Source organism: Dermacentor variabilis, chromosome 1, assembly GCF_050947875.1.
Source record: "Dermacentor variabilis isolate Ectoservices chromosome 1, ASM5094787v1, whole genome shotgun sequence".
In the NCBI taxonomy this organism is placed as follows: Eukaryota; Metazoa; Arthropoda; class Arachnida; order Ixodida; family Ixodidae; genus Dermacentor; species Dermacentor variabilis.
In genome coordinates this window covers 229,773,024-229,794,814 of record NC_134568.1, presented here as the reverse complement: position 1 = coordinate 229,794,814, position 21,791 = coordinate 229,773,024, and the positions used below count along the sequence as shown (strand labels likewise).

Genomic DNA, 21,791 nt, shown 5'->3' with positions numbered 1-21,791 from the left:
GAATTCACTCGTATGGACCGTTGACCATTATATCGGTAATATACAGGCTAGCAATGCAGGGAATCAAGTTAAAGCTTCAAGCATGGGCAGAGAATAATGGAATTTGGGAGAACTTCAGAATGGCTTCAGAATACGTAGACGTTTAGATGATAACTTATTTGTTCTTACTCAGTGTATCGAAATACAGTCGAACCCAGATATATCAAATTCGACGGGCATCGGAAAATAGTTCGATATAGCGAAAATTCGATATACAGATATAGGCCAAAAAAGCACTTGCGATCATAAAAAATTGTGGCTTACTGATTGGAACAGCCGCGAATCACATAGCATGTGCACACAATATGAAAGCGCTTTATTTCACGGAAAAAAAAATCACTAATTTTGGTCTGCTTTTTCCTCTGATAAATGAAGTTTAAAACAGTAGTCTCAATCTTCTCGAGACTGTCCAGGTGCGAGAGCCCAGTGCCTTCCATTTCGCCGCAACAGCGCCAAATCAGGCTGAACGCTGACGCCAGTTCAGTGGCTGTGCACGGACGCGTTTCTTCGAAAACACAGTTGCCCTCGTCGTCGCTGGAATCGCCGTCTTGAACGCCAGCTATTCCGGCCACAATGTCCTCATGAGTGAGGTCGGCTACCGCTTGAACTTCGCTGTCAGCGTTAATGAAGTCATCAACAGTAACTTCGGACGGGACGGCGCCGGGAAAATTGGACAAGTCGCGGAACGCGTCCTCCAAGCACTCATCGTCATCTAAAGCTTCCGGACATTCATCTCCGGCCAACTTCAAGGCCTGCCTTGCCGAAACAGTTGGCTACTGTGGCCTGCTTCACGTCGCCCCAAGCGCCGGTAATCATCTGGATCGCGCCGAGCAGGTCAATCTTGAGATCGGTTCCCATGTGGAGGTTTATGAGGAGCCGTTGAATAAGTCGCTTCTGATAGCCTACCTTGAATGCCTTTATGATATACTGGTCGAGGGGCTACAGTCTCGCTGTGGTGTTCGGCAGGAGAAACTTCAATTCGTTGTACTGTAGCTTGCAAGTCGTTTGATGGGCCGAACAGTTGTCTGCCAGAAGGCAAACTCGGTGGCCCAACTTGCCCAACTCAGCGTCCCAAGCCTGCAACCATTCAACGAAAAGTTGACGTGTCATCCAGGCCTTCCTATTACAGCCGTAGCGGACGGGAAGCTGTTTACAGTTCTTGAAGCAGTGCGGTGACTTGCTCTTCTTAATCACGAATGGCCATAGCTTGCACGAGCCGTCCATGTTGGCTGCAAGCAGCACCGACACATGCACTTTGCTCATTTTACCGCCGTGACATGAGGTTCCACAAAGAGCGAGTGTCTTATTTGGCAACATTTGCCAAAAGAGACCAGTTTCGTCTGCATTGAAGATTTCTGCAGGCAAAAACTTCTCAGTGATCTTCGGCCACTCCTCAGAAAGCCACTGCTACATCTCCTGGCTGCTGACAGCCCCACTTTCGCCTGAAATGGCCTTTCCTACAATGGCGTGGCGGTTTTTAAACCGTTGCAGCCATCCAGTGCCACCGCAAAAGTTCTCTTCGCCAAGAGCCATAGTAAACCATTTGGCCTTTTCGATTAACATCGGGCCAACCACGGGAATATTTTTCGCTCGAATTTCAAGAAACCACGTATAGAGTGCTTTCTCCACTTTATCAAAAGCAGCAGGGCGCACACGACACGCTCCCGAGCGACGACTTTCCTCACCTGCTTTAAGCTTGATGTCCTGCTTGTTTTTTAACAACGTAGTTAAAGTACTCCGCAGAATGCCGAATGCGTCTGCCACGGAGGACTTCTTTTCTCCATTCTCGACACACCGGATTACTTCAAGCTTTTTTGTAAAGTCCAGATTCTTCCTCTTTTTTATGTCCGCGGATGCCATAGCTCACCAGATGACCACAATCACATACGCTACACACGGCACGTTGAAACAGAGGTACGCGCAACAAAACACAATGTCTTTGGGAAAAGCGCACCTTCCAGGGGCGCGGCGCAGCGCGGCGTTCGATATATCGAATGTCCGACGAATATGGAATTCGATATACTACGCAATCGTCCAATACTTTTACATAGTATCTTCAAGGGGGTAATCTGTGTGTTCGATATATCCGGGTTCGACCGTATAAAGAATAGACAGCAGACCGTTATATGTGGCCTTTTTAGACAATACAGGAGCCTATGACAAAGTAGACCACAACATTTTGTGGGATATTCTGGAAGGGGAAGGCTTAGGTGACGATTGCCTACAAATTTTGAGAGAGATTTACCTAGAAAATACCATTTGCGTTGAATGGGAAGGGATGAGGAGCGAGGAGAAAGTTCATATCAACAAGGGACTGAGGCAAGGGGTGCCCTTTATCCCCACTGCTGTTTATGAAGTACATGGTGAGGATGGAGAGGGCACTAGAAGGAAGTAATATCGGGTTTGATCTCTCATACAAACAGGCGGGCACAGTAGTAGAGCAGCAGCTTCCCAGTTTATTTTATGCGGACAATATTGTGTAGCTAGCTAACAAGCAAAGTGACTTGCAACATCTGGCTAATATCTGTGGACAGGAAGGCAACTATTTAGGTTTGAAATTTAGTGTTGGAAAATCAGGTGTTATGGTATTCAATGAAAACAGTGAACAGACAGCGGCGATACAGGGCCAGGAAATACCTCTGGTAACAGATCATAAATACCTTGGTATATGGATAAACGAAGGCAATAGATATATGGAAACACAGGAAAAAACAATAACAGTGAAGGGGAAGAGAAATGCAGCCATAATGAAGCACAGAGTGCTATGGGGATACGATAGGTATGAGGTGCTCCGGGGCATGTGAAAAGCTGGAATGGTTCCAGGACTTGCATTTGGAAATGCGGTTGTTTGCTTGAAGTAAGAGGTACAATCGGGAATCGATGGCAACCAAAGGTCAGTGGGACGCCTCGCATTGGGAGCTCATGGGAAGACTACAAATGGGGCTGTGCAGGGTGATATGGGCTGGACTAGTTTTGAAGTGAGGGAAGCTCGCAGTAAAATTGAGTATGAAAAACGACTGAGGAATATGGAAGAAAGTAAATGGGCTGAGTGAGTGTTGAGGTATCTGTACAGGAAAAATATTGATTCACAGTGGAGGAAAATAACTAGGAAGCTTACCAGCAAGTACGTATGCGGCCTGTAGGGTGAGCAACACAGCAACAAACAACGTCAAGCAGAAAGTCACAGAGGCTGAAATAATCTCATGGGTGGCGGCAATAGAAAAGAAACCTGCCATGAGTAAATTACCTAAGCGTAAAAAACGAGATCAGGAAAGAAACAATTTATGATAACTCAAAGGAAATTTCATTACTTTTCGAAGCGAGATCAGGATGCCTTAGAACACGCACCTATAAAGCGAGATATAAGAAGGAAGAAGAAGCATGTCCTTACTGCGGTAAAGCTAGGGGAACTATGGAGGATGTTTTATTAGAAAGTGAAGACGTCTACCCAGGGGTCGATTTAGGCACCACTGGCCTCCTTGAAGCCCTTGGGTTCAGCGAGAGCAGTGGAAAAGTAAACATGTCTGCAATAGGGATTTGTAAGAGGCGATTGGAGGATTGGTCGAAGAAAAGTAGAGAAAGGAAAAAAAGAAAAAAACAACGGAGACGTACAAAAGCACAGTTCGCAATAGGGGATCAGAAAATTTGGTTGCGAGAGCTCATAGTGTATTTTTTCTCTTGTTTAACCTAGGTAGGACATTAGGCAGTATAATAGCAAGAGCTTGGTGGTGCAACCCACCGTCCCGTTCCAAAGGGGACGCTCATAACATCAATCCATCCATCCTGTATGGAAGCCGCCGGGTTTCCCCCAAGACATTCTGCAATGACAGCTCGTTGCGCCAGTGTGCTTGTGAATGTTTGTAGCTTTTTTTTTTTTATTCAAGGTCCTCATATGCTCCGAGGTGGAGTATTGCATGAGGGGGTCTAAGAAAGGCTAAACATATTGAAAAGAAGAGCAAGACAACTGGTTACATAAAATTTGTCAGTATGAAATCGAGTGTCATAGGATAGCTAGCCGTAGAAGTCGCAGTTGTCGCTTATTGTACATCTTTGAGCTGCAGAAAATCAACCAACTGTTGAAATGCACATGCGATTCTTACAATCATAAGTCACACATGAAAAAAATTTATTGATGAAAACCTACTCCTTTGTATGCAGATATCACTCAAACAATGCGTGGACATTCTGCAAAGAGACTGACCACTTAATTTTGAAAACTGCCAGGATCGACAGTCTACTGGAGATAGCAAAAGTAACTAATAACAAAATTATTATTTACCTAATTGCTCAATTATTTAGGTAATATGAGTAATGCAAACCAATAGCACAATTAGCATTAATTAATTTGTTAGGAACCGGATTGATTTGATATTAATTAATTACCTAATCTGATCATTATACATATCACTTACATGAGTTGTTTCAGAGTTGGATAATTAAAAATAATTGAATACCTTATATTGCATTCAGATCTTTATATTGCGGCGACAACCACTGTGTATAATTTAAACTGGAACACCTCAGGAAAAAGCAAGGCTTAATTTTAAATGAATATGTCGTGTGAACAAAATAAACTAAAAGAAAAAACACTAACAAGACAAAGTTGGATGCCCGCAATAGCGGCGCACAACCAGCACAACTGAAAACAGCAGGAATGAGCGACGGAAAACCCTATGCGACGAATGCTGGCAGCGGCGCTGCTGTCATGAGCTGGCATCCAAGTGCCAGACCTTTCTACACGTTCAGCCTCACAGCAATGCATGGCATGTGCCGCTGCCCCTGAACACATCACCTCCTTCTAGTACACTGTAGTTTCACTCTAATAACTGGCCGCTCTTTCCTTCAACTTCCTGGAATCCCCATCCCTTTTCAGACATATTCCTGTGCTTTCTAAACATAACAGCTGTTTGGTGAATTTTGTTAGATATAATGACTACGCAGTGAGAAGCAGAAAAAAAACTGAAGAAATCTTATTACAGTTATAAAGGTGGTGCAATCTGGTGGCAGAACATGATACTGATGCACTGATACTATGGTCTTGAAGATTGCCTGGTACAACTTTCCACTGCATCTCCTGATCTTGAGCTCATGTCAATAAAAATCAGTGCAACAGGTGGAGAATAATAAGCATCATCTTGTGAGAGCACAGTGGTACAGCGTTGAATGCTGTAAAAATGACAAAAAAAGGGGAAGGCTACAAGGGTGTGGCAGTTTCAGCACTTGATTTCTAATAACTCAGTTTATCTGTACATGGTGCACTCAAAAACATTTCATGGGAAAGTATCCATGAGATGTCCTTTTTTTTAGCAGAAACATTCGACATCTTCAATGAAAGGTGTTGCAGGGCTAATTTAATGTGACATTTGTGCACAATGTGAATGACACATTACTGGCATATTATGTCTGGCAAGCATTCTTGTTTTTTTTTCTCTTCCTATTTTTTTTTGTTTCCTGAAATGGTGAAATAGAGAGTTTTTTGGTGCTGTGGCTGATGATGCCAATACAGGCAGAAGCCATTTGCAATTATAACACATAGTATCACTCAAGAATGAAATGTGGACAGAAAGAAACAAAGTAGAACAGTTGTTACACTTAAAGAAGGCGTAAAACACTTTTCTAGCTAATCATAGAATGGCTTCAATATTAAAGGACACAATCTCACGAATCTCATGTTGCAAAAAATGTTTCAAATCCTTCAAGTATAAGTGGAGTTGTCACACGGAAGGACAGCTTTGTCTCTCTTCTTGTCTCTGCTAGCACGCTGGAAGCTACACAGGGAAGAAGCAATGAGAGTGAAGCCTCGCCCAATAGTTAAGTGTCTTGGCAGCAAAAAGGCTTGTAGCGGCACCCCGTGGCAGCCGTTGTGCACTATACTATGCAGCGCTCCACTGCTATCTCGAAGACCAAGCACAGTAGACACTACTATGTGCACTTGTCGTGTGTAGACTAGCAGTGCAAAGATGAAACAATTCTTCTGCCTTTTTTGAGATTGCAGACATATATTTCATTTATTTAACACTTTAAGGACAATGAAAAAAAAAAAATTAAAAAACTTGCGTGGAATTTTTTCTTGCTCTCAAGTGAGTCTGATGATCATGTAAATCAAGACCACGTAAAAAAATTGTCAGAAAGGTGAATTTTACTAGGAAAACAATTTTTTTACACTGTAACAAAAGTGGGCTTCACTGCGCACAAGTTAGTGTATGCTCCCAACATCACATACACATGATTCTGACGATCGCACAAAGCAAGAACATGAAAAAAATTTGTCGGAAGGGTGCAGTTTACTAAGAAAAAATTTTGTTACACAGTAACGATAGTGGAGTTCACTGCACACGAGTGGGTCTTTGCTCCCGACTTCACTCTTCAACAGCTCCTTACACCATCTCATGTCATTTACAAGCACAAAATAACGTACTATCTGGAAGAAGCACAGAGCAACACAGGAGCTCAAATTGTCTTCAGGCCTGCAGAAAAAAACAGACAAAAAGCGCTAGACAAGCTGGCCTCATCGTTCATTTTTTTGGCAAGTTTATCGCTTGACGAGCTGAGCTTGTTTCCATCCTTAAAGGGTTAACTCAAAATCATCAATTATGTATTACTGAAAATGTTCTCACAATCACGAAATCAGATCACGAAAGAGCTTTGGTGGGTCTAGCTGCTTGCAATGATGCTGCATGAGGACATTACGGAAGCAAGAGCAAGCAATTTTTTGGCATTTTGACACGAGATTGTAAGTTCCCTTCTGCATGCAGTGGAGTAATATTTGGCTCACATATTCACAGCAGCCTTTATGACAGATTGGCAACGTTTTGTTATTATGTTCAAAAAGTGTTTCAAGGCCCCTTTAATTACTTGAAATTGGGACAAGCAATCATAGTGTAAATGAGTTTTAAATGTGCTCTCTCCTTTGCAGGAAGTAGTACACCAGCATCATCAGATCTGGAAGATTACGATGCACTACTTCCAAAGTATACAGAGCTGCACTTGAATATAGTATTAGGAGCATCTTGTTGAGTGTACTGCAGCAGTGAGTAAGTCTGCTGGAGAAGCACTTTTGCACTTCTGCTTTTTTTAATGTACATTCTTGCAGAGTGACAAAGAGACAAATGGGTGACTAAACACTCACATCATTGATGCTGACTGATCCCTGCAGGATGGTGCCTGTCAGCACTGTGCCCTGGCCCTTGACTAAGAAACAGTGGTCCACTGACAGAACAAGGGGCCCCTTGTCCTGTCGCTCAGGTAATCGGGCATCCCGACATAGGGCTTCCACTAATCCAGTCAACCCCAGTGCAGACGATGGCTCAACATGCTGCACAAGTTCCGATGGCAGAAATCAAGGTGCCACATGCATGCAGACAATTATGAACACTAACAAGAATGCAGTGAAACTTCTGGGGATTTCAATTTCGTTACAAATTACTAGCTGCTAGTATGTGCTATTATCATCAGCTGCTGGAAAAGTGAAGTGGGAAAAGTATCAAATTTAAGAGGTTAAGGGGAGAGGAGTGGAAGAAGCAATGAGATGACATGAAAAGTTATAGCCCAAAAACAGAGAAGGAAAGAAAATGAGGGCACAACAACATACTTACTTTCCTTGATTCTCATATAGATGCAAACTGTGATAGTGTGAAATTGAAAGTATATTCCCTTTGTTTCTTCCTCTCCCCCACATTTTTTTAAAGTCCTTTCTCCCAGCTCTTTGGGGGCATGCACAGGAGCTATGGGACACATTTCAGAATCATAAGTGCATCGATTCCTATCCTATGATAGCGCTCAGTCTGAAATGCCTTTACCTTCACACTTCCTCCCCACCAGGACGAAAAGATCACCCCAATCAGGGCTGCTCTATTATGTCAGTCAGAGAAACTGACGATGACTATGGAAAATGTGCTCAAATACATTACAGGAATAGAGACAAAAAATGTTCTATTATCCTTTTTTTTTTTTTGCTTTGTTAGACAACTGCAGACTCCCTAATGATGGTATGGAACTAGAATTTCTTGAATGCGTGACAAATCAATTATTATATCCCTTTTAAATGCAACTAGCATCAGATGCATGCCAAAAGCAGCTCTCAATATGGAAATTCTTACTTTGCCACCATTTTCTCAGCAGTCATCTTGGTTTCACAATAACTGATCAGGCTGTTGGCATCTACATTTGCCAATAGAATGGCAGCATTTACAGAAGACAGCTGATCGAGAGTAACAGCCAACCACTTATTTTGCATGTGCATTTATTTGTTAGCATTACTTTGACTCTGAGCCATGTCGCCACATGCGCTGCAGATAGCAATAGTGCCTATTAGTCCTTTCATACAACCATTGTCTCTCTCACTGTCACTGCTTTCTGCCTGTGTGCCTGCATACATGTACAGTATGCTGTCATGTGATGACCCATGCTGCTTTCTTTTAGATGGCACTCACTGAAGAGTGGCGCTGAACAGTAGATTCATTTGTCTGTGCAGTGCCCTGACTTTTAAGCAGTCATGCTATTTTTTATATGAGACCTCTTTTATTATGTGGTTTCACTGTATTTGTGTACATGTTTCTCGAACAATCGCCACACTCCATCGAATGACCGCTGTTGTTCACTGCACTGAACTGCCTACCTGTACGTCATGCACATGTTTGTGCAGTAAGCCATTCTTGAGCCTATGCCACATTTTCCACTATGACGCTTTTCCTTGCAGGTTGCTTTCATTTTAGCATGCTGCATGCATGTACACGCACATGCACATGACTTGAGGTGTGAAGGAGGTGGTATATACAAGCTATCTTATGAATTCGCGCTCTGCTAGAATTCATATTGTGTGAGAATCTACATTTCCTGTTCTGCTGTAGTAGCAGAATGGCCATTAACATAAAGTATAGCCAGTCAAATGTTTCATTTGCTCTGATAATTCACTTTATCAGCATTCATTGTGTTGAGGTCTGTTGTCATTGCTTTTTGCTATTATGGTACATGACCCCAAACTGGACAAGATAGTGCCTTGGACAACTTTGCATATTTTTACAAAAGGTATGTCTGCAAGGACAAATTATGCTTGAGCTAATAGCGAGTTGGGATGCCATCTTTAATGTAGAGTTGAAGAGCAAATTAAATTTTCAGTACAATGTGCACTTAGCTACAAGTCATAAGCATAACACCCAATAGATTGCTTACATCAGCTCCGCCAGGATTTGCAGCCACAGGTATAACAGCTGCATTGGCAAATTTGGTGTTTTCCAGAGTCTTTTTTAACCTTTTTGTCATCTGTAAAAAAAAAATTAAAAGGAATGAAAGATGTCAAAATTACCTGATGTAGCCATCAACCAATTCATTGCTTTATCTACTTCAAGCTGAAGTGAACAAAATACCCTTGGGCTGGTAAATACAATGATGTTCTTGTTCTGCTCTAATCAGCTTCCTTTTGCCACCTGTCTCTGGCTACTGTCCTGCCTATACGCCTCGTGCACCGCCTATAGAGGCGCCACTGATAGCCACCTAGCGGGCGCTTCCAACAGTATGCGCGGGAGCAGTAGCAGACGACAACCCTTTGCAGCAAGGATGCCTGAAATTTGCGGCTACGATTTCTCCTTTGTTTGGGTGCCACACTACTTCTTCTGCGGTGACAGCTGCAGGGAAGATGCTGACCTCTGTGGGAGCGGGTATGAACACAATGTTACCTGCGTTTGGGACAACAGGGTCCACATACGTGCCAGGTGCATCCCACAGACAAACGCCATGAACCCCATTTACATGAAGTGGAGCTCTTGTTATCTAGCCGATAAATTTTGTTGAGTAATGCTATCTCTTGATCGTCTTTTTTTAATTCTACCCTTGCCGTAATGCTGCTTCTGTACCTCAATAATAGCCACCTGTCGTTAGTGCAGATTTATATCAAACAAATCCGCATGGTGCGATGTGTGCATATGCCGTTATGATTTTTCTGCCGATGAATACATGTGATATCGCCGAGTAAGTGCAGTCGAAGTCGCCTCAAGAAGAGTAAGTATGAATTTATTGATGGAAACGCATACATTAGTCAACGAAGTCACCAAACGCACAGGTAAATAAAAGCGCATGTTAGTGCTGTACCGCCGATGCAATTCTGCTGCGTACGCCGATGAACTGCCGTACCTGCTGCAGTTTTTGTAATTTTAAATTCCACAAGGGAGCTGCTTGAAAACGTACAAAGCTGAAGTCTGACTAACTTTACAGTACTTTTTTTTATTTTAGAGAGAGGTGCCACATGATATACTGAAAGGCAGAGCAGTGCCAGCCAAAGTAGATGAGTACTGGCGGCAAGGCCGGGTTTGGTCCTCTGCAGCGTAAGCATAATAAGAAAGAATTCAGTTGTGTAGAAAATTCACATGCAAGGAGGGACTACGTTGTGAAACAAACAAATCATTCGGCGGGTTAAGTCTGCTCAGGCAGCATCGAGGTGTGATGACTTTCCAAACGTGATGCAAGCTTTTCAGCGAAAAATGGAACAAAAATACCATATGCAGCAACTACTAGCAATTCTCGCCCTGAACTACTTATTGTACATTTCCCCAAAAAAGACAATATCTAAGATGCCCTCGGGCGAAAAGAATAAAGCTATTAAAGAAGCACTTGCTTGGTATCATTCCGATAAGACACAGCGCAATTTATACCCTTTACAAATGAGGCATGGTGCAAACCTCGCAGCTCAAAAGAATCAAAGAGTTCTGCATGAAGCAACTAGCAACAGTTAAACATGTGCGAAGCCACGCATGAAATAGACGTAAAAACATGAAGTGCGCGAGAGCTGGTGCTAGGATTTACCGGGCCACATAAAACCAACAATTTCAGTTCTCGCAAACTTCAATAGCTTTAAGATACAGCACAATGTGATCGGGCAGTCGTGCTGCCTAGCTAGCGCAACGCGTTAAAGAAGCAGAAAACAATGTAAGCGGCAAACGGCATTCCGAACTTTAGCGAATTGCCTTTAAACCGCATGCCGCACTGCAGACAAAGTTCGTCGCTTACGCATCTATGATCGAGTGAAAAAAACACCGACGAGAGAAAGGAAAGGATGAGAACAAGAAATTTCCAGCTGAAGCGATGATACATTTTTGATACAGTTGCTCCCGCTGATGAGGCTTTGCAGGGAATGATTAGAACCGTATAATCAGCACGTTATCGCCGGTATTTGAGCCCCCCACCCAGCAACAATTCTTCTTCAACATTCCTTGAATCTTTGGCCACACCATACATGTGAAGGGTGTTGCCTATTTTGCTCTGAAAACGTGAATAAGACAGAGCAGCAATATCAACGACACAACAAACTACAGCGCGCGGCTGGCTTTTCTCCCATGTGTTCTGTGCAAGGCCACCACCAGTGGCACGTCTATCGGCGCACACTACGCGTATTGCCAGTGTCCAACAACCAGCATGGCAGATAATTAGGCTGGCATTGAACTGGATGAAAATAAGCATACTATTACAGGCTCAGTGTGATGATGCTGTGGTTTAAGTATGGCACGTGTCCAATGGACAACATAGTGTCACGGTTTAGAGAATGTAGAAGGTGAAACGAACTAGAGGAAGACGAAGACTCTGGCCATTGCCTCAGCGCCATATATATCGCTTGTACATATACATTATTCTGCACTTGTGGGCCAGCTTTCTTCCTGCAACGTTTTGGTGGAGGTGTTAGGTACAATCACAGAACTTCGCAGTGGATGTCATCTACCTGCCGCCACAATGGAAGATCAACCGACACAACTGACAACGGTTCAGCAGTCCCTGCCAATGGTCATCCTCACTCATCCATGGGATATGGGGACATTTTAAGGCACGGACAATGGTGACGTCAAGGACTGGCTTGTGATGTAAGAGCGAGTGCGCAACAAAAGGCGGGATCCAACAATGATGTTTGCAAACCTGATATTCTATCTCAGGGGAACTGTGAAGCAATGGTACAATACACATGAAGCTGATCTAATGAGCTGGGATGTCTGCAAAGAAAAAATGCAAGATCTCTTTGCCAGACCTGTTGGTTGTCAGCTGGCAGCAAAAAAACAAAAAACTTGAATGCCGCGCTCAGACGTAACAGAATCCTATGTCATGTACATACAGGATGCGCTGGCCCTCTGTCGAAAGGCTGATAACAACATGACCGAGGCAGACAAGACTGGTCACATACTAAAAGGTATTGCAGACGATGCCTTCAATCCCCTGATGTGTAAGGATTGTGCCACAGTGGATGCAATTATAAAGGAGTGTCGGTGCTTCAAACAAGCGAAAGACCGCTGCATCACACTAACTTTCTACAGATTGCCCAATACCGCTGCGACACCTTTGTGCAAAGGGATGGGAAGATATAATGCGCATTGTCTGCCGTGAGCTTGAGCCCATGGCTCCAGCTCCAGTTCATTCCGACTATCGGGACAGTGTGCCCTCTACCTCGCTTACACAAGCGGTCGTTCTGGAGGAAATAGCAAGTTTGGGCATTCCACTTCTCTGCTGGGTCCACCATACGAACACCTACCAGATTTCTCCGGCGGCTCGCTCCTAGACGCAAAGCTTTCTTCCACTCCGTTGCAAACCAGCTGACTGGCGCAGAGCAGATGATAAACCCATATGTTTTAATTGTTCACTATTGAACACATCGCCCATCATTGCTGCAGCCGCTGGTTGTAACCTCTTTGGTGGTCATCTCCGAGTCACTACCTCGAAATACCAGACAATCCCACTTCCTCGCCTTACACGTCGACTAGGAACATCAACGCCGACAGTGCTCCACCTAGGTCCAGCCGCATCCTGTCTCCACAAGGTTGTTGGTCCCGTTCACCTCTCATTCACCGCTCTCTGTCCCCATCTGCAACTGGTCGCTTCAGTTCTGGAAGCTAGGTGGTGCAGCTTCCGGAGGTGAAGCTGCAACTCCGACTCGGCCCACAAATCCTCTGTTGACCCTGCTGCCTACACGAGGAAATGTACTGGATGTTGAGGTTGATGGCCTTTCTGCTACATCTCTCGTTGACACAGGAGTGCAGCTTTCAGTTATGAGCACTGCTCCCCGCCAAAGGCTTAAAAAGGTTCTGACGCCAGCTGTACCGTGCACTGTGTGAGTTGCCAATGGTAGTACTTCACCTGTTACTGGAATGTGCACAGCACATGTGACCATTGGGGGTCATTATACCAGTTTTATTTATCGTCCTTAAGCACTGTCCGCACGACCTCATTCTTGGCCTCGACTTCCTTTCGAAACATTCTGCCCAAATTGACTGCTCTGCAGGTGTTGTACAGATGGATCTGCCGTTTCCTGTCAACGCCACAACTTGTGCTTCACACTGCTTATGCTCTGCTGATTTTGAAAGGCTGTCTTCACAAGCTGCTACAAATGTCTTCCTGACGCCTTGCCCTCCCGTTCCTGATGGCAAGTACACCGTATCACCGCTTACTGACATGGTTTTATCACGCAATATTGCTCTACTGAGCGCCATAATCCAGACCCTCGAAAACAGTGCTCGTGTGCCCATCCTCAATTTTGGATTTTCTATGCATGTACTTCCACATGGCATTGCAATAGCGCATATCACCGCTTTGGAAGAATTTGAGATCTCTTTGGCCTCTGAATCCTTCCTCAGCACCAACAGACCTTTGTCACCTACTCCTTCATCCTCGACATCAGTGGACAACATTTGTAAGATGATTGCCCCTAATCTTCTTTCCAAGCAAACAACAACTTTTCATCACCTTCTGTCAACTTATTGAGATATCTTTGATTTGGATGACCGTCCTCTTGGTCAGACATCTGTTGTCACACATCGCATCAACTCGGGGGATACCAGCCCCATTCATAGGCAGCCATATCGTGTCTCCGCAACAGAAAAGGTCAACAAGATGATGGACAAGCACATCGTTGAACCTTCCAGTAGCCTGTGGGCATCGCCGGTTGTCTTAGTAAAGACAAAGACAATTAGTGGCGCTTCTGCATTGCAACTGTCACCTCAACAAGATAACAAAAAAGGATGTTTATCCACTGTCTCGCATAGAGGATGCTCTTGACTGCTTTCAAGGACCCCAATACTTTCCACCAATTGACCTCTGTTCTGCCTATTAGAAGATTAGCGAAGATGCGATGGACCATGAGAAAAGTGCCTTCGTCCCAATGGACATGCTGCACCAATTCAAAGTCATGCCCTTTGGATTATGTAATGCGCCAACTACATTTAAGCACATCATGGGCTCTCTCCTGTGCGACTTGAAGTGGTCAAATGCCTCTGTTACCTCGACGTTACGATTGTGTTTTCACCAAACTTTGAGAGCCACTTGCAGTGCCTCACGACCATCCTCTCAGTGTTTCACAGTGCTGGCCTTCAGCTAAACTCTTCTAAGTGCCATTTTGGTCGCCGCAAAATTACTATGCTCGGACATCTCGTAAACGCCACAAGAATCCAACCTGATCCACAGAAAGTTCATGCCATGCTTAATTTTCCTGTACCGTGTTCAACAAAGGATGTCTGCAGTTTTATAGACTTATGCTCTTATTTCCAGTGATTTGTGAAAAAATTTGCCAACATCGCTCGCCCTCTCACCGATCTTAAGAAAGACGTCTCTTTCACTTGAGGACCAAGACAAGAGAAAGCCTTCTCTGCCCTGATTGAGCGGCTTACAACTTCGCCGATTCTGTCACACTTTGAACCTTCTGCGCCCACCGAAGTAGAAACTGACGCGAGTGGCCATGGCATCGGCACTGTCTTTGTTCAGCGTCAACAGTGCCAAGACTGTGTAATCGCTTATGCCAGCCGCCTTCATTTTATGCCTGAGTGAAATTACACCATCACTGAGAGGGAATCTCTCGCACTCATGTGGGTGGTAGCAAAATTTCAACCGTACCTTTTCAGTCGGAGCTTCTGCATCATAACTGATCATCAAGCCCTCTGCTGACTCTCCTCTTTGAAGGACCCAAATGGACGACTTGCACATTGGAAATTGTGTCTGCAAGAATATACCTTTTCTATTATGTATAAGTCAGGGCGCCTGCATAAACACGCTGACTGCTTGTCCCGCAATCCCGTCGATGGATTCCGATGCTGACTCCGACATCTGTATTCTGTCCCTCTCTGGCTTTCTCCGTATTGGAGATGAGCAACACCAAGATCCTGTTCTTAGAACACTTATGGACCGCCTAAGCTTGTTGACCAATGACCCTTCATTCCAGACTTTCACCTTGCGTGCTGGAACTTTATAACGTAGTAGCATTCATCCTGATGGCCTGGAGCTCCCCCTAGTTCCCAAGCACCTCTGCCTGGCCATGCTCCAGCAACCCCACGACACTCCTACTGCTGGACATCTGGGCATTACTCGTATTTACAACCGCCTATGGAGCTGTTTCTTCTGGCTCTGCATTTATCAGCGCCGGAAGACGCTTGCTATGCCTCTCGCTGGTTTGCTTCAACCTATTGATGTCCCTACAGAGCCCTCCTTTCATGTGGGCCTCGACTTCCTTGGCCCTTTTCCAATTTTAATCAAAGGAAAGAAGTAGGTTTCTGTAGCAACAGATTATGCCATAAGATATGCCATCACGCGAGCGATGCCAACCAGCTGCACTACAGATGTCGACGACTTCTCACTATACTACGTCATCCTGCACCACGGCGCCCCTCGCCAGTCACTTATGGATCGAGGCCACTACTTTCTACTAAAAGTCATCAATGATCTGCTCCGCTCCTGTTCTAGAAAACACGAGATTGCTACTGCATACCACCCTCAAATGAACGGCCTCACTGAACAGCTCAGCCGCACACTAACTGAAATGCTGGCCCTGTACGTTTCCAACAATCACTGCGACTGGCACATCGCTTTACCATACTTCTGCATATAATTCGTCCTGTCATGACACTGCCGGATTCTCACCATTTTAGCTTTTGTATCACTGCAACCCTACCTTGCCCTTAGACACGTTTCTCCCTTCCAAACTACAATCATCAAGCACTGATTACACCCATGATGCTATTGCCTTAGCCGCCCAAGCCCGAGGTCGCCCGTCATCGTCTCACAGTCTTGCAAGCTTCTCAATAGTGACGCTACTACTGTCAGCACCGAGAACACCATCTTTCACCTGGTTCCCTTGTCCTTCTCTGGAAAACTTCACATCGCGTTGGCTTGTCGGAAAAACTACTTTACTGCTATTCTGGTCCGTACGAGATCTTATGTGAACTGTCTGACGTGACATACGAGATTACATCAGTAGGTCAGTCTTCAGTGCCTCCCAACATCACTGGCGATGCTGTTCACATTGCCAGATTCCCACCCTATGTCCCCACATTAAGTGAGGCTCTATAAGTTGTACCAGAACAGAGCTAACTTACAGATGGAGTAAGCACATGCTTACTTATGCATAATTAGACATATATGCATGCAATTATGAACAAGTGTGAGCTAACAGATGAAGAGTAAAGCACATTTCCTTCATAAAGAAAATATAACAAAGATATTAATCTAACCGAAAATGATTTTGATACAATTTCACAAACATTCTGATACCATCTTAGCACTTTAATCAGAATATTATCAATCTAGTATAGAATGAATATGTGTATGGCTACACAAATACTAAAGGGACCCTGCAACACTTTTATACCATTGTAACTCTCACCAACTGACCAACTGGTTGGCCTATCAACCTGACCGACCAAATGATAAGCTTTAACGTCCAAAATCAATGCTGAGGCTGCGAAAGATGGTTCTGTGAAGGTGTCTGGATTAACGTTAACTATCTCAGGTTCTTTAATGTGCGCCTTAATCTAAGTAAATGAGTATTTTCACATTCTGCCTTGATTAAAATGTGAGTGCCTGTACTTCACCACCACACACCGGAGAATGTACAATCCTGCAGAAAAGAAGGCTTGTGCTTCCTTTATGTGTCCTTCCTTGTGGCTGTTCAATATTCTTGTCATCCTTCATGCCACTGTTTTAATATAATCTTATAAGAAATGTAGCAGAAGGTCAGTCCCAATACTTCAAAATAAGCAAAACTTCAATGATTTTATTTGTCTTTGAGTGTATCCCTACGACTGCAAGTGAGAACAGCAGCTTCCTGTTTAGCAGGAATGGTGAAAGGGAAGGAAAGCCTCAAAGGTGGCCAAGAACAAAGTCTGGCTCTTCGTAGCTTTCCTGATACAAAATGACCTGGAAAAATTTTTGCAGTGAGGAAATCTATCTCTTATATACAAGATATTTTCAAGTTTCATTACAAAAGTATTGCAGGGCTCTTTTTAACTTTTATAAAGAGCGTGGTTTACTGGGCATATTACCAGTATAACATGCAAGAATGAAGTATTATACAACTCACTTACTTTTAATGTTTACCCAGAGGTGGTATTTGGTGGCAGGTATTTGACAGAGGTAACAAAGTTATCATCAGAGGAGGATGTGGGAAAGAGAGTACAACCTTGTCAATTTGCTTGTTTCTGTCAGCTTCTGGAAGCAGGTCAATCTTGTTGAGAACCAAGAGCATGTGGTCGCAGGTTATTTCACCCAGGACAAGGCACTCAGCCGTCTGAGTCTGGATACCCTTGGTCACGTCTATCACCAACATAATCAAGTCAATGATTTGGGCACCTGGAAACAGATGGCAAACATGTGCTTTTCAGAAAATGGTTGCAAAAGAGTGCTAATTGGGGTGATTTCTTCAAAGTACTCATATCTAGCCTGGCCAATAAGCAGATAGCTGCTTTGAAACAACACAAAGAAGTGTTGTTCGGTGTCTAAAAATAAGCTCACAATGAGGGGGAAATTAATATTGGCCAGTTTATTTTAAAAGTTGTCTCATTACACTTAAGAATTCATTGTACCTAGAATACCCATTTTGAAACTGAGCATTTTGAAAGACTGATCAATTTATTTGAGACACTGATCTGAACTGGTTAAGAACTTCTTACCATCTCTGATCACCATGGTAACCTTAAGCAATGATGGTGATAACTTTTTCTACACATCCCGAGGGCTGCACACTTGAATCAGTGCACAAGTTGAGGAGCTGCAGAAGTTATTAAACTAGAAGAAATATGAAAGCAAGAATATATGTTACACACGCTTATCGTTTTTCAAATCAAAAGTATGTAAACAAGCCCAAGTCCAAAAACATTGTGACAAATAACTGCAGAACACTATATGTGACAGGGATAACGCAATAAGCCCAAATCTGCTTATAGGTAGCTTGGATGTGATGCCATACTGGCCATGTTGGAGCACCATTCACAGCTTCCATAGCGCTGGTAGAAATAATCTGGAGATAGGCAGATTCGATTAGGGTGAAGTTTTTCACGATGCTGGCTGTGATTCAGCTTAGCAGCTGCGATGATGTCAGCACAAGTTTATGAAGCATACGCGCTATGCTTTGTAACTAATTCATGCCCGTTCCGTGGTAGTGCAGAATAAGCCCAGCAACCTTTGCACAAAGCCAGAACCACCCCTCTCACAAGTTTCTCTGCACAAAGCCTGCACAATGTGAAATGAATGGCTACATACAGATGCTGCCATGCGACACCAACAAAATGAATTGCAAATGCAGCACCTCCTGCTACCTGAGGAAGTTCATGTAAAATGAATGAATCTCATAAGAAGCCTAACTAGATACCTGGTTTAAGACTGCAAAAATAAATGTGCATAAAGGACATGACAAAGCTACACACATTTGTCCTAAGTGAAATGAGCATATATTGCAGACTTTAAAGGGGTACTGACATGTCATTTTCAACCTGTCATTTTCTTGCATTAAATTAAGGTCTAAACCTTCTAAACATTATAAAATACACTGGCAAGCATCACAGTGACATAAATCGACATAAATCATTTTTGTAATACTTGTTTCTACAAACCAGTCATGGTTTTGGTACCCAAGAGGTGGATGCATCATGACATCATGATGCAGTGGCTCACTCCATTCCTGTGATTGCTGTGGCTACCGCATGCGAGCACTGCCAGATTGTCAGCAGCACCCTTGCTTTTTGACAAGCAAGATCATAATATATAGGATTATTACTACGCAATGCCAGCAAGTATTGCTTTGCGTCATGATGTCACAATAACGTCAATGACACCAAGCCAGGAATTCTAAGACCAACTTCAGTATCAAATTGAAATATGTGTTTCCCATCCTTCACTCACTATACTCTATCTCACACATAACTTGCAGCACTGCCGAAGGTACGGGGTGTACACAGGCAATATTATTGCGCAGTGGAATGTAGTTTTGGGCGCAACTGTCTTATTAATGGCAGAATTAGATCGTTTTATTTTTGCTTGGTACATGATATAGTACAGCGATACGTGACATGTTAAGCCCTTTGTGCATGCATGTCACACATCACGAATTATTGTGGTGGTTACCGACAATAACTATAATAGCCACCATAACCGTGATTAAGTAGCAGCATGGCAGTGCCCATATAGCCCAGACCAGCCGCTGCAATACGAATATGCACTTGTCACTAGCTCTTCGCCCTGACAGCAAGAAATACCTGGTAAAATCTGTCATCTCTTAATCTCATCTCATGATGAAGGCGAAGCAGTAGGTATGTTTTGCCATTATTGAGATGAGCTGTTTGTTTGATGCTGCTACAACTACAGAGGTGGTGCCAAGGCGTAAAAGCTTGATTTCCAGTTAGCAGGTGATGTCACAGCATTAGCACTGGTGATCAGCTGAAAACGTGGAACACTATAAAGGGCTAATTGCTCACTGCATTATTGATTTTTTACTCTGCTCTAATATGGTATCTAATGATACCATTAACCAAACGCCAAATAGATGCCAAGCAGACGATGTGGCGTGGGTGAACAACAATTATAAGGGCGTTCGCCTTTACTAGCGGCTCAGGAGGCTACAAGAAACTGTTGAGAAAGCATACAGCTAAAACAAAGCCCCACTATCACATTCATATACACACCAGCTTATGGTCACAATGCCAAAACATTTGTTGCACCAATTCGCTAACCGTGGAGCATAGATCAACAAAATGACAAGCAGGTGCCGAGTAGACGACAGGGTGTGGATGAACACATCTTGAAAATTTGCACTGTGTAGGTTGCTTATGTGCTTTGAAAACAGTTACTGAATAGTCCCTTTCTCTCAATTTTTTTGCGTTATACACAGCATTTAGTTGTTTTGCCTCAGTATCCTCAGTAAAATATATATATATGCGGGGCATGGTATTTATTTTTATTGGAAGTATGAATCAATGTTCTGATGAGCGACAAATGTTTATTCTATGTAGGCTCATTACAGCCTTTGTAGAAAGTTTTTCATTGAAGCATTCCAGGGTGTCATACTGCCGCTAATCGAAATGTTTCCCAGGCTCCTAAAACAACAGTATAAGAGAAGGTTGAAATTCCGTGACGTTAGAGAGAACTTTAAACGCAATGTGTTGCGAAACGTTCACTTTCCTGCTTTACATGCAAGTGTTGTGGATCAGCGTACTATACTCCCACTTTTCCATGTATTTTCGTGCATCATACGATATTCGTAGTTTGTTTGTCCGGCATTCTCGGGTTGCTTAACAAGGCACCTTGTTTATATCTGAGGTAAAGTATGGCCAATGTGTAGGCAATGTTCCAAATGGGTGGGCTAAATGCTCATTTTCCAGTAGAATATGCATGCAAGCGGTCCAAAGCGTTATTACCCCATTTTACGAGCGGTGTAATACTTAAACGGCTAAGCTAGCATCACTACAACTACAACTGAGGTCAAATTTTGCGAACATAAGGAGAACAACATGCCAAGTTTATGTTTGATGGTAAATGCATGTTGATCAACTACAGCATTAAAAAAGTGTAAGCAAGTGTTCAAAAGTAACATGCAGCTGCTATTAGCTAGTCCCAAGAGAACTCTGCATTTAATAAGATATTTTATACTTTGAAGGAACAGGCAGCATTTGAAGTACAATATGTAGCGTAGTTTTAACATTTGTGCCTTATTTAGAAGTGTTACAAATAATTATTGAAACCTCTTTTTGTCATGCGTGATGTATTAGTTTCACCTGGTGTCCTCATTGAAGGAGGCAGTGTCGTTATGTTTGGTGGCTGTAAGGGCAAGTCAATGGGTAATGTGCAAGTGAAATTCAAAATAGATGGCGAATTGGGGCTTTCGCAATAAAGTATGTACACAAACCCCTTAGATTGTTATAAGCGTGTCTGATGAGTGGGGAAGTATTGAGCCCGCTGCCCTGGCAGAACTCTAAAAGTTACCAAGACCAAATTTAGCACAAATTAGTGGTACGCTATGGAAACTCTATGTGCGAAGTTAAATGCAGTTGGACCAAACATAAACTTTGTAAAAAATTACTTATTCAAGTGTTCAAGCATGTGATATGGTTGTTATCAGCTATGCTTCGCAGTGTCCTGACATAGCTGTAGGTTACAACAGGTTTATATTTTGTGGAAGGGGGAGGGGGGACATGGTAAATGCAATGTATGACAAAATTTTTGCATTCCTGGTCTGATTAGAAGCGGTGCAAATAATTACTGAGTCATCGTTTTCCTTTCCATATCTTAAGGTTTCATAACATGTTCTGACTTGGTTTGATCAATGTCCTTGGTGAACTAAACACAACATTTTGTTTATATTTGGCAAAAATAAAGGGCGCATTATGGGCAATATGTCTAAGATAGGGGACTAATTATGACATTTACAGTAAATTAAGCATGCAACCGATCCGTAGCTTTATCAATACACTTTGCGAACAAAAGAATTTACCCCGTTGCTCCAGGAGAACTGTGAACTCAACCGATAT

General features: G+C 43.3%; 1 protein-coding gene across 3 annotated transcripts in view; it reads right to left on the bottom strand.

Moving 5' to 3' along the window:
* The window catches only part of eEFSec (eukaryotic translation elongation factor, selenocysteine-specific), a 94,975-nt gene that overhangs the window by 67,090 nt on the left and 6,094 nt on the right, over window positions 1–21,791 (bottom strand). For 2 of the 3 annotated variants that reach the window (XM_075670534.1, XM_075670537.1), the window contains exons 2-4: window positions 17,453–17,622; window positions 9,211–9,300; window positions 7,169–7,354 (exon numbers count right to left, since the gene is read on the bottom strand). In XM_075670534.1, coding sequence (XP_075526649.1) covers window positions 7,169–7,354; window positions 9,211–9,300; window positions 17,453–17,622 — 446 coding nt within the window. Of the gene's footprint in view, window positions 1–7,168; window positions 7,355–9,210; window positions 9,301–17,452; window positions 17,623–17,942; window positions 18,058–21,791 lie in introns of those variants that run through there. The other variant, XM_075670540.1, reaches the window with a different exon arrangement.